The sequence below is a fragment of the Triturus cristatus genome, chromosome 6 (assembly GCF_964204655.1).
Source record: "Triturus cristatus chromosome 6, aTriCri1.1, whole genome shotgun sequence".
Classification (NCBI taxonomy): Eukaryota; Metazoa; Chordata; class Amphibia; order Caudata; family Salamandridae; genus Triturus; species Triturus cristatus.
Genome location: NC_140589.1, coordinates 926,661,938 through 926,675,401, shown reverse-complemented (window position 1 = coordinate 926,675,401; position 13,464 = coordinate 926,661,938). Strand labels below are relative to the sequence as shown.

The window sequence follows — 13,464 nt, the reverse complement described above, 5'->3', positions numbered from 1 at the left end:
TTGCAGACGGAAAAAATCTGCCCTAATTATGGCCGTTAAAGGCAAGTCCCCTGGCAGAGATCCAGACTGCTAGAAAGGACTACAATATGACGGTCCTTAAAGCGAAGAGAGAGTGGGAGGAACAGCACTGGGAAGCATTAAAAGCAGACGGCATAGGGAAGGATGCTAGCCTTTTCTGGAATCTGGTCAGGAGAAAGGTCCGCCCTGACAGTGAACTAATAACGAATAACATCCCGAGCAAGAGAGGGTATGACCATTTTCTGAACTTATACTCTGGTCCACAGGAAACCACCTTAGTTGGCCCAATTATCGATCCTCGGGCCCCGGGCCAGGAACCAAATATAGAACCTTTTTCCGATCAGGAGGTTGAAGCTGCTATTCAGCGAATAGTCCCGGCCAAGGCAGCTGGACCCGATGGCCTGCCAGGGGACCTCTTCAGAGCAGACTCGGCGAAATGGGCAAAATTTATTGCATGTCTAATTAATGCTATTGACCGCGGTTGTTCCATCCCAGACTCTTGGAAGGGAGCAGAAGTTGTGCCTATTTTTAAAAAGGGGGGTAGGGCTGACCCTGCCAACTACCGCCCGATAAGTTTGATTGACTCAACAAAGAAAGTAGTTGGTCGGGTATTGCTAGAGAGGATCCTTGCATGGGCTGACGAAAATAGGATCCTTTCCGACTATCAAGCTGGCTTTAGAGCGGGTACAGGAACCACTGAACAGGCGTTCAGGTTATTACTTCTATATTGGAAGGTGGTTAAGCTAGGCAAAGTCAGTCTTTACCTTGCATTCATTGATTTAAAGACTGCCTTTGACCTTGTCCCTCGTGAGCGCCTGTGGCAAGGCCTGTCAGAGCAGGGGGTGCCTAGGTACATCCTTAATATGCTAATTCGTCTGCATGAGGACAATTATGCCCAAATAAGATGGGGCTCACAAGGGCAAATAACAGCACGGATACCGGTAAATAGGGGAGTCCGCCAGGGCTGTGTGCTAGCTCCCACCCTATTCTCCCTGTATGTTAATGGGGTGGTCGAGCACATACAGCAAATACCCTCAGATGCCCCAGCCCTGGCGGTGGAAAAAATCCCTACTCTCCTGTTCGCGGACGACACCCTCCTCATCTCAAAAACCCCAAAGGGCCTGCAGACTCTTCTAAATAGCTTTGACTAGTTTTGTAACATCAGAGGGCTGTCCATAAATGTCCAGAAAACAAAGTTCCTAATTTTAAATCCACCTAAAACATTTAGGAACCCTCCTTTACTCAACAGCGTACTGCTGGAGAGGGTTGCTACATTTGATAATTTGGGAATTCGTATTTCTGATTCCATGCTTTGGAGATCGCATGTGCAGAAAATGCTCCTGAGCCATAAAAGGGTGGTGGGGGCAATTCTTAAAGAACATCGTTCTTCATTAACCAAATCAATTGCCCCCGCACTAACAATCTATAAGGCTAGAGCTGTAAGTTCGGCACTTTATGGTGCCGAACTGTGGGGTCTATCTAATACAGACCAAATCTGCAGATCAGAGAACAAATTCCTGAAGGATCTATTGATGCTTCCCCAGAGGACACCCACTAAGCCCCTTCTATATGATCTTGGCTGCCACTCGCTTGGAGACATAGCAAGATTACGTCCTCTCTTGCTGTGGGCCCGCTTGTGGCAGACACCCGAATTAGCCAATTACGCCGCAGGGCTTAGAGAGGTAATGGACATGGATGGGTGGTACAAGATTGACTGGCTAAAAGGTGTGAAAAAGCTTCTATATGATCTCGGCCTCAAAGAGGCTTGGATCAATAGAACCTCCCCACCAAAGGCAGAAATTAAGAAAGCGTACTGGCGGTGGGTTACTATGAATGACCTCCTTAACCCTAGAGTTGGAAGATTAACAGAGGAATTTATGCAGCACAAGCATATAATGTATTTTGAACCCTACCTGGACCTAATACAAAATCCATATGACCGAGCTTTTTTTTCAAGTTCAGGGTAGGTATCCTCCCCTTGCGAGAATTTACTGCACAGTGGAAGCCACCTTACCAAACTCACCCCTCCTGCCCAAGCTGTGCGGCTGCCATAGAGTCAATTCCACACTTTATGTTTGCCTGTCCTGCCTATAAAGTACCAGGGGGGCGTTGGCTGAAACCACTTTGCAGGGAGTTAGGTACCCATAGTCACCAAGTAGCATTACGCATTTTAAGATCTGACTCAAGGGACCTCCATGCCTGTGTAACAGCCAAATTTCTTAGATGGGCACGGAGCATTAGAGCGAGAAACTTGAGCATTAATCCCTAAACAACTTAAGCGCCAAAGTGGCGCTTGCTTTCTAGCACAAGCACTTTCCCCCCTACAGGCACAATGTATATACAAATTTTTATTCTTTTTAATGATCTTGTTTTTAAATGTAAATGTAAATGTAAATGTAACTGTCTTGTAAAGCACACTGCTGCCCTGAGGCGTCGTGGCGCTGTAGACCGCTGGGGGACCCGTCCTGGCTATCCCTGTGAGATGGTCCCTCCAGGGTATCTCCAAGGTGAAACCAGGCATCCCCGGCGAATGTGGGGGGCCGTTGTGGAGATGAGGCAAGCTAATGCCCAGAGTTGCCGAGTGTGATCCCTGGTTAGAGTAGGCACCGAAGAGAGAATTATCGAGTCTGCTGGCCCTGGTCCACGACCCTGCCGCGTCGGGAATTGAACCCTGGTCCCGGGCCGTCCTCTGCTTCCGGGTCTGCTGCCTCTAACCAGTGCACCAATCCACATGTCTCTTTTAACTAATTGTTTTAATGCACATTGTTCCTAAAAAGGTATCTTGGAGTATTGTAATTGTCTATTTGGGATTGTATAGCTTTTAAGATATTTTTTATCGAAATAAAGCTTATATTGATTGATTGAAAAATATTATTTGGCAGTGAAACAGTGTACAGGGAAAGGCTACAGGCCGCCTTCCCCTGTGCCGAGCAGTCACTTAGGTCGATGTCAGAGGCACTCAAAGGCATGACCTTGTGCCCAACAGTTACAGTCTTTGGATATGGCTATTGGGCTCCTGGTGAGGCTACACCCTGTGCCTGCGCCAACTGGGCATGTCAACGGAGGATGACCAGAAGAAACTGCAGGTTTAGCTTGTTTTAAGTGACATGGCCTAGTCCTGGTTTTAACAGGGTCGTCCTTGCTTAGCTAGTTCCACTGGGTTGTTCTGGTTTCCAATAGCTCCAATTGGGTTCAAATGATCCTTACTAATTTCAACTTTATGTATTAATTTGAACTGGTTTGTAGTGCTTTCAAGTGGTATTTATTAGTTCCAAGTGGATAATATCTGGTTTCCTCTGGTTCTAAAGTATTTCAATCAATTTATAATGTTTGACCTGGTTGTATTAATTCTGCATGCTTTTATTTGTTCCAACTGATTTCAAGTGGTTACATACTGATTCCTATACATACTATATCAATCGGTCTACTAAGGCGTGAGTCTTCAGCATGGCATTGGCAAATAACATTTATCTGGCCATGCCTCACAGAAACCTTGAGCAGGCAACAGTACGCAGGGCATAGCCCATGGCATACATTAGTGTACGAACTGAGTAGACAAACGTGATATTTTCAACCAAGTTGTTCTAGAATTTATAGTCACAACATGGTTTGAGCACCCTCTTCACAGTTCCTGGGTGTAAACCCTCACTTGGCATAAGCTCGGTCTTGATGACAAGTTTTGTTTTGTTCCATTCAATGATTTTTTGTTTTTTCTTCCAAAATATCTTCCCTGTGGTATTTTAACCAGTTTGCATTGAACTTTGCAAGATCAAACTTAGGAGGCTAAATTTAGTTTTGGACAGTTTTTTTCAAATGGGCCGACATTTCTGAACCAGAAAACGATTTTTCTGTGCACTAAAGAACTGAACCGTAACTATAGTCAATAAAGCGATGTTTTCATTAAAGACAAATGTTCATCACGAAACATTAGGACCCATGTGAAAATTTTTGCACAATCTTGCTATATGAGAAATGAGTTCTTGGTAATGGCGATTGTTGCAATCTAGAAAATGTAAGATTCAGTCTCCTAACTTCTGGGCACAAAAAAAGCAGACAAACGAGTATGAATGTTTAATGCAAGGGAGCTTTATCATCAGACCTACTTCAACAAATAGTAAACACAACCAAAAAGCTGCAGACAAGAACAACCAACAACTTTGTGTCTATATTGCACCTTGCTCAGAGATGGAAGTCTGTACATTCTACTGCAAATAAGGTTTGGCACTTTAGTGCCATAGGCATTTGCTGTTGCTGTTAGCTTTCCTGTTAGCTGGTACAGATTTCATGGTTTCTCTTTTTAGAGACAGTGGCACATTTGTTTTATGTGACATTCTGTAGCAGATAATAACAAAATATCTTCACTATACAAACCATTTTTTGCTTTATTCTTTGTCTTTTTCACTTTAGTCTTCTTTTGGTAAGTCTCTTCTTCCTCTCTTCCATGTTCCATATTTGGTACACTTATCTGGTCACCATCATCAGCAAGCATTCTTCTCAATGGTCCTTTCTTTTTGATTTTGGACTCTTCAGAAGGAATAGCTTTAAGTTCAGAAATGGACATAACACTGCAATACAAAACACAGTTTCTTTTTAATATGTGCTTTGGGCCTGTTGTGCAATTATGTGTACATTCCCAAGATAACCAGGCTACATCAGCAGGCTGTGCTAGAGAACTGAAGGGAGCTTGGAGGTTTGAATTGCCTCAAGTGAAACATGGTGATGTATTGAATCCTTGAATTATTCTCAGCCACTTGCAATCACTTGGGGAGCATACCAATCCATCATGTTTTCCCCATACTGCAACCTCAGTTTGGACTCAGCAATTCACAAATCAGTCCAGCCCAAAATGCCATTTCAGGGCCTCCCTGAACGGGAACACAAGCAACCCAGGACCGCTTTCTGCCTTATTAGGGCTCATCAGTGAGATATAGCTTGGTTCCAGTGGCAGAGTGAGCACAAGGCCCACGGCTGGGCATGCATGCCACACTTAGGGCGTCAATTGCAGCAACACCAAGTTGATTGCTGGAATTCTCAAATTAATCTCTGCCACTGGCAATCACTTGGTACGTATTCCAATCAATCGTCTTTCGCCTGCCATACCACCTCAGGTTGGACCCAGCCACATGCAAATCTGCCTTAACCCTTCTCCAATGGGAACAGTCCTATCCAAACTACCAGGCCACATCCTCTCTGAACCGGAACATAAGCAACCGTGGACTAATTCCCCCTTATTAAGGCTCATCAGTGAGATATGGTTTGGTTCCAGTGGCACAGTGAGCACAGGACCCAAAGGTGATAGAGAGAATGTTGAATTAATCCCAGCCACTGGCAACCACTATGGCCCCATCGTTCTTTTGTGTACTCAGGTGAAACAGAGTAATGAAAAAGTGAGTTTTATGGGACGCACCAACAGTCAAGAGGACTAAATATGTACCGTTTGCCACTGCCACATTAAACCATATAGAACAGCAACCAAGCACAAAGTGTGCTCAAACTTCAGATGATTAGATCATTTGTAGAAGTCATCTGAAAGAATGTTTCAGATTCAGGTTCTTAACAAATAAATGTGTTCCTCACTCCTTTGGTATAACGAGCAGAAGGTACAACTGCAGCGTATGAAGCAGCTGATTATCCTAATTGCATTGAACCCATTATTATTTGATGCTGGATTTCATTTTCTTATTATGAAATGTATGTTTTAGAACCTGTTTCCGAACACAAACTCTGACTTGCATCCAAAAAAGGGTTAAATTGTAACGCAAATGGGGAGAGAAAAGACGCACATGCAATGTTTGCGAACAACGGAATGGAGAATAACCTGCAGAGATGGCAAGTTATCACCGTTCTGAGGTTTCAAACTTGTATTCCAATATTAATTACATTCTGACTAATGGATGCACTCAATGTCGGTGCAAATTGGCCAGTGTGCAATCTGCTCCCGCATTTTATGGCTCCGTCATTATCAGACCTCAGTGTTGGGTGGTAATGAAGATCACCCTATTTCTAGAGAAGTAGCCACTGGATGAATTTGCTCCACTATAGGGAACGTATGATGAGAATATTGATCCTGGGATTCTTCTCCAGGTTAGGATTTCCCTCCAGAAACTGGAGGATGTGCAATTACAACAGAATGCTAATCAGGCCCTGAATATTTTTCAAGTTACAACTTTACCTACACACAAGTGTCACAAATAATGTTTTTTTTAACTACTCTAAATAAGCAGTGTAATACAGAGTGGGAAGCATCATTATATCTCGCCCAAATGTGGTAGTGGCTGAAGAAGAATAGCATTTAGGTAGGAGGTAAGTAAGTGTGGCAAATTGAAGGCTTGAAGGCTAACTGAAATCTGCGAACTTCACGTGTAGATCCAAGTCTTGTCTATTTTCTAGAAATTGAGAAACTGATGTAGCAACACACCAATCCTAGACCCATGCCTGAAAATGTATTCCTGAGGGATAAGGGTGCTGTTTCTTTCATCCTTAATTCCCCTCATGTAGGATCTGAATCTTTAATAAAGCCCTTCCCACTAGCTTTTTTCTATCCCCCATCGAGAAGACAACATGAACATAATTATGACCAAGGGTGGACACGTGTGGGTCGTAATGGATTCCGTAATGGGTATAGCACAAGATATGAACTACAGGGCTCTCCCTTATATATGGGGGACCACAATAGATTTAGATGTCTTAGCGAGGTTGATTGACTGGTCCCAAATACATGTTTAATCAGTGGGTTGTTCTGCGTTGAACCATCTACCCAAGGAGAATTAGATATGGGAATTACTAAAACCATATCACCAAGCCCGATTTTAAACTCAAATCCGGATGAGGGTTTTAAAATTTTATCACAGATTGTGTCTCCTGTGAGCTCCCCTATCGGCCCCTGCACCAGGGATAATGTCCCTGTCTTATGCTCTAGTTCTCCTTCTATAGCTGATTCCCCAAACCTAAGTATAGATGCCCCTACTATAGGAGAGCCCAAAACCGATGTTAACCTTATCTCTTGGAATGTAGCGGGCCTAAAAAAACAAACAGATATGTAATGAGTGGGGTAATTTTATGGACACTTTTGACATTTGTTTGTTACAAGAGACATGGGCCGTGGACAACTACCAACGAGAGGGGTTCGCCTCTTTTGACATTCTGGCTTTATCTAGTAGCAGGGGGCAGGGGGATTGTTAGCACTTCACCAGCCCAGTTCAGACCAAGCCATATGCAAATTTGTCTTGACCCTGTTCCTCATCGAAGCAGTCAAGCCCGAACTGCCAAGCCAGGTCTTCCCTGGATTGAGAACAATCATCCCGGGATCAGTTTCGGGGAAACACCCCATATCAGCTAGGCTAGCTTGAATCCAGTGCCAAAGTGAGCAAGGGACCCATGCTTGGGCATACCCAGGACACCTAGGGCGAACAAAGCAAACGTAAGGATACGATGGACGGAGTGCTGAAACCTTTCAGACACTCACCCCCAGTCACTATTAAATCTGGTTTGAATCCATTATCGTTCTTTAGCTCACTTCACCACCCCAGTTCAGACCCTGCCATATGCAAATCAGTCCTGACCCAGATCCTCATAGGAACAGTCCAGCTCGAACTGCCAAGCCAGGTCTTCCCTGGACCAGAAACAAGCATCCTGGTACAGGTATCGGGTAACATCCCTCTTTAGCCAGGTTAGCCTGAATCCAGTGGCAAAGTGAGCAATCCTGGAGCCACCACTTCCTTTTTTTTTTTTTTTTTTTAATATTTTTATTTTCATCATCATAGTAGGCACATAGATACAATAAGACAAAAGCATATATAAAAATATACATCAACCATATGGTGAATTCAAAAAGAAGAGAAGGGAAAGTAAGTAAGTAAATAACATATGGAGGAGGAAAGCAGCAATCATAAAGTAAACAGATAATCATGAAGGACCATATAAGCACGAATTGAGGTGATCGCCAAATGATATAGAGTGATATGATCACGAGGGCTCTAAAAAAACCTTACAGCTCAAATCTACATAATCACAAAGTCAATGTAAAATATATAATATATAATCAAAAGGACATTGGTCGCCAAAGGGCTTCTAATTTGACCAGGGAACGAAGTCCCCTTGTATTTGCCAGGGCAGCCTCTAAACCATAAGTTTCTTTAATTATCACCCAAAAATCCTCAGCCTGAGGAGGTGTGGGGGAAATCCAAGCCCTAGCAATAGCTAATCTAGCAGCCGCCATTAAAATTGAAAAGAGACGTGCTGAGCCTGAATTGTTTTCTTTGCAGCCCAACATAATTTCAAGATCAGTCAATGGTTGATTCAATCCAAGTTTTAAATGAAGTAACTGTTCGATTTTCTGCCAAAAGACCGTCAGTGAAGGGCACGAAATAAACATATGTAACAGATCGGCAGCGTACAATCCACATTTAGGGCAGTATTTTTTATCTCCCACCATATTGCCTTGATCCCATTTAGCAATTCTAGCCGGCGTGTAATATAACATACAAGTAATACGTAGTTGCTGGAGTTGCAAGTTAACAGAGTGCACCGAGTCCTTTACATTAGCTAGTGCTTGTTTGATCATACTAGGAGAGACCACTATACCCAGAGTTTGACTCCAACGTTCGGCTAATTTTACACTACCGTCTAATTTAAAGCTAGATAGATGAATGTACATCATACCTATTAGAGACTTGGTCTTTCCTCCATATATACAATCCCAAACATTTGACTGAATGAACTCAGTTGCGACAAAACTTGTAGTTAAATAGTCTCTTATTTGCAAGTATTTGAAAAAAATTTTTACCGGTAGCTTATACATTATACGCAGATTTTCAAATGATTTAATTCTTCTCTCATTATAGATTTCGCCCAAGCATGAGATCCCATACTGACTCCAAGATTTGCCAGCCTGATCCTGAAAGATCTCAGGGAGCAATGGATTCCCCCACAATGGAAATTTAGTATGGATTTTTGGTAGTTTACACTTGAGACATATCTCTCCATATAGCCACGATATCCCTCAGAGTCTTAAACTTGACTCTCTTAAAATAATTTGGGTCGTTTATTCCCTACAAAAACATGTCCCTCTGATTACCTAAAATAAGCTTGAATAATGGTTCAGACTGGTCCAAACCCAACAAGCAACGAAAACGACCAATAAATGAAGCCCAGAAATATATTTTAAAATCCGGGAAGCCCACTCCTCCTTGTTCATACGAAGATTTAAGTAGCTCGATTGCTCTCCTAGGTTTTTTATAACCCCATAGAAAGCTACTACAAATGCCCTCAAGTTTTTTGAACAAATTGTTAGGGATTTTCAACGGGACGGAACGAAACAAATATAGGAATTTGGGAAGTATTTTCATTTTTATTAAGTTAGATCTGCCCAGTAATCCCAAAGAAAGCCTGTGCCAAAATTTAAACAGCTTAGTAGTTGCCTGTAAAAGTGGTAGATAATTGATGTCTATAATCTGTTTAACATTAGCAGTTATTTTTACCCCCAGATAGGTTACAGTAGTGCACGCCCCAGGCATAGCATTTTGAATCCCTGCTGTAGTAAGTACTTGAGTTTTGTTCACATTCAGCTTGTACCCTGAGACATTGCCATATTTCTCAGCTTCGTCTATAATCTTATTCACGGCCACTCTTGGGTTAGTAGCATAAACCGCTATGTCGTCAGCATATGCTGTGAGTTTAAGTTGAAAAGTGCCGGAAACCAACAGATCAATATATGCACAGGATTGAAGGATACGTAAAAATGGCTCTATATATAGAGCAAAAAGTAGTGGAGACAACGGACAACCTTGCCTGGTCCCGCACAAAATCCTGAATGATACTGACCTAGAACCCCTATAAGAAAGATTGGCTTGTGGGTTACTATATAAGGCTTTTACACAGGACTGGAACTGCTTACCAATACCTATCTATGATAGAATAGCCCATAAAAATTCCCATCTGACACGATCGAATGCTTTTTCAGCATCTAATAAGATCATACCAAAATCAATTTTCTTTTGCTCTGCATAGTCGAATGAGCTAATAGCCATGTTGACGTGGGCCGTAGTATCCCTCCCTAATATGAATCCGTGTTGACCTTTAGAAACTAAATCCGGCATAAGCGGGGCTAAACGAATTGCCAAGATCTTAGAAAATATCTTCGCGTCCGCGTTGATAAGAGAAATTGGCCGGTATGAACCGCATTCAGTTGGTGGTTTACCCTTTTTTAAGAAGAACACGATCTGTGTCCTATTCCATGATGCCGGCACCTCTCCATTAATAGCTACATATTGAATCACGCTAGTGAGAGGTAAGAGTATAATCTGTTTAAAAGATTTATAAAACTCTAATGGTATCGAGTCAATACCAGCCGCTTTCCCATTAGGCAGTGATGTTAATGCAGATTCAACCTCTTCTAACAAAACCGTTTCTTCTAATGTAATAATTTTCTCGTTATCTGCAGATTGGAGGCCGCAATTATTAATATAACCTAGTATCTCGTCTTGATTAGAGGGCCATGTCAAAGAATATAGCTGTTGATAGAACTGCAATAATTGGTCTAAGATATCCGATGTTTCCGTATATAGTATCCCATTTGTTCCCTTAATAGCATCAATCTTAGTTCTAGCTTTTGCCTCTGCAGTCTGATATGCCAATACATGTCCTATATGCTCCCCATACTCATACTTCTCTAACCGATACTTACTGTAATTTGCGGCCATTTTTTCTCTTAAGTTTTTTTTAACTGCAACTCTTGCATCAATTAAAGAAAGAAACATACTTTCCTGAGCCTTTAAATCCTTATTCTTAACCACCTTCACATGTTCTCTCTCAATGTTACGCAAATTAAGTAATAAATTCCCCATTTCGCTTTTTCGTTTTTTATTCTGTAAGAGAATATATTTCTGTGTAATGCCGCGAACAAACGCTTTCATAGTATCCCAAACAATTATTGGGGATGCGGAACCTGTATTTATTCTAAAAATAGCCTGAATCCAGTGGCAAAGTGAGCAATCCTGGAGCCACCACTTCCAAGAGAATTTGAGCTAATGAAGGCCCCGCAGGGCATTATGGGACATTCCCTTGTCATGGAGAGTGCATTCAGTTTTTTTTTTGTTTGCTTTTTAGGGCAGCTTGAGCTGCGCAGAGTTTCCTTTTTGTTTTCTTTCCTTTTTTATCTTTTAATCTTGGGGGTACTCAGCCCCACCCAGGAACCTCCACCTGCTTCTAGTATTGGGGGTGGCCTAAAGAGCCCAACCCTAGCTGCCGGGTGGCCTCCTGCACCAACAGCATTTCTCTGTGCAGCAGTGGAGCTGGTGGTTCTTCTCCCCTGCCCTCTCCTGCTGCAGGTATCCCCATCGATGTGGTGGCGACCTACTCCCCCGCCCAAGCATGGGGAGAGGGCAGGCCCACTATTGATGGGAGGAGTGAGGTGGCACTCCCCTGTCCTTTCTTCCTCTCACAGGGCCTGGAATTGGGGATCCCAGGCTTCCCTCTCTTACCACCTTGGGTGGGAGGCACAATGAGGCACTTCCCCTGTCCTTAGCAGCATTGTGGTCCTTGAGTTGGGGGTCTTTCTTGGGCCCTCCAATTCATAAAGTGCTCTGGGGGTTGGGGTCTCTAGGCCTCCTAAGCTCTGGGGCAGGGGCCCCACGCATGCCCCTTCCCAATGGGAAAAAATTAAAGGTACTTTGTGCGGCAACCCCCAGGCTCTGGCCGATCTCGGTGGGGGTAGGGGGGAATTAGCCACCAGGCAGCAGATCTCTATGTGCTCCAGGATTGTGATGGGGTCAAAGGTCAAAACCTTAACCTATCTCAGGCCCGTTGGGTGGTTTTACATGCTTTTGGGCTACGTTTGCTTCTGCTGGCCAGCCCTTTCCTCTAGCCTCCTTTGCACTGAGCATTCCTGCCCTTTCTCCTCTGGTGCTTCTCTACTCCTTGGTGCAAAAGTCCTGTTCTTCCCCCAACCAGTTCTTAGGGGGCTTAAGGAGATCAGCTTCCCTGGTCTTGGGGAAAGCCCCACTGGTCCTGGGGTCGGTCCTGGGGTCAATAGTAGCCAGAGTCCTTAGTCCAAATGGGCATCAGGGGGTTTCTCCTTCCAGTTGTACATGGCTACCGCCTCCAGTCCCAGTGTCAGCAGAAAAACACAACCAAGAGAGATCTCCCCCTTGTGCACAACTAAGTAGGGACTGAAAGTTCAAGAAGCCACATCATCTCTCCGATCCGCTCTGTCCCAACCCTCCTGCACAGTTCAAAATGGCGTCACCCAGTTGTCACTAGTCACATCTTCTCTGAGGGCCTCAGCTCCACCCCTTGCTGACATCACTGCCTTTCTCACCAAATCTTTAAAGAGGAGCCCCCTCCTGAATTGGCTCCAGAGGTCTAGGCTTCCTCCTTTGTTCAATGGGCTTGGGCTGACCTACCCCTGGTACAGTTTGACTACTGATTGATTGATGTAGATCCTTCGCCCCCACCCCTTGTCCTCATCAGGAGCTAATTAGGGCACTGTTAATTGCTCCCTTTGTGTGTGGAGGCCTTTTCCCCCCGCTGCTGGAGAGAAATGTAATTTACTTGGCACAGTAGGGTGACAAAAAAGTCTGTGCTCTGATCCGGAGCTGAGCCAGATAAATATGAGAAATCCAGCTGACCAATGCGCTGCACAGATATCTTCTCAGAACTCTCATATTTGGGTCTGGCGAACAGACTCCACTCTAGTTCAATATGCATTGGACTCTGTAGGCCAAAGGTAAGCAAAACTGCACTCTGAGGCAGTCTTCTGATTAGACTGTAAACCACACTGGCTTTCCCTATGAGTGTACGCTAACAATATGAAGCCTATCCTAGGTCAATATCAAGTCCTGCAGAGTCCCCCCTGCACCAGGGTACCTGTATGCAGCTAACAGGCTGCACATGACAGGAGTCCCACATGTGCTGTCCTTAGACGTGTGCACCTGTGTTACCAGCCAAGGGCACCTTACCCTTTCTGCATCGCAGCGGCCTTGTCTTAAAAGGTAGACACTGTTGGAAAACATATGGAGTCCATTTACCGTGCATTTCCTTTGGTGATTCAACAGTGGTGGGGCTCACCAACAGTAAAAAGGTCACATACCAAGTGATCGAAAAGCAGAAACTCGGGTGGATTTGATGGGCAGAACCAATGCCTAACAGTTACAAATTGAAAACTTTATCTGCTCTTTGCATCAACACAGTGCAAGAGTGGGTGGCATGGTCTGAGCGCTGAACATGATGGCCACAACTTAGAGAGGCTCCGTGGGTCCTGGGGTATCTGATACCATCTGCACTGGAGTTGGTCTCTCTAGAACTACCCCGAGCCGGTGCAAATCATCTGGGCTTTGAAGAATCCCAATTTGAGGTGGTGACAGCCTGGAGCTGGGAATTGTCACCGCACACTTCCGTCTGCCATCTTTCTCAGACACTGAGGCGCTGAGCTTCTCATTGATTTTTGCA

At 44.0% G+C, this 13,464-nt stretch overlaps 1 protein-coding gene across 2 annotated transcripts in view; it reads right to left on the bottom strand.

Annotated features, from left to right (window-relative positions):
• Positions 1-13,464, bottom strand: part of AHI1 (Abelson helper integration site 1) — a 971,238-nt gene that overhangs the window by 858,740 nt on the left and 99,034 nt on the right. For both annotated transcript variants that reach the window (XM_085611599.1, XM_085611600.1), the window contains one exon: positions 4,390-4,583. In XM_085611599.1, the coding sequence (XP_085467725.1) occupies positions 4,390-4,583 (194 nt within the window). The remainder of the gene's footprint in view (positions 1-4,389; positions 4,584-13,464) is intronic.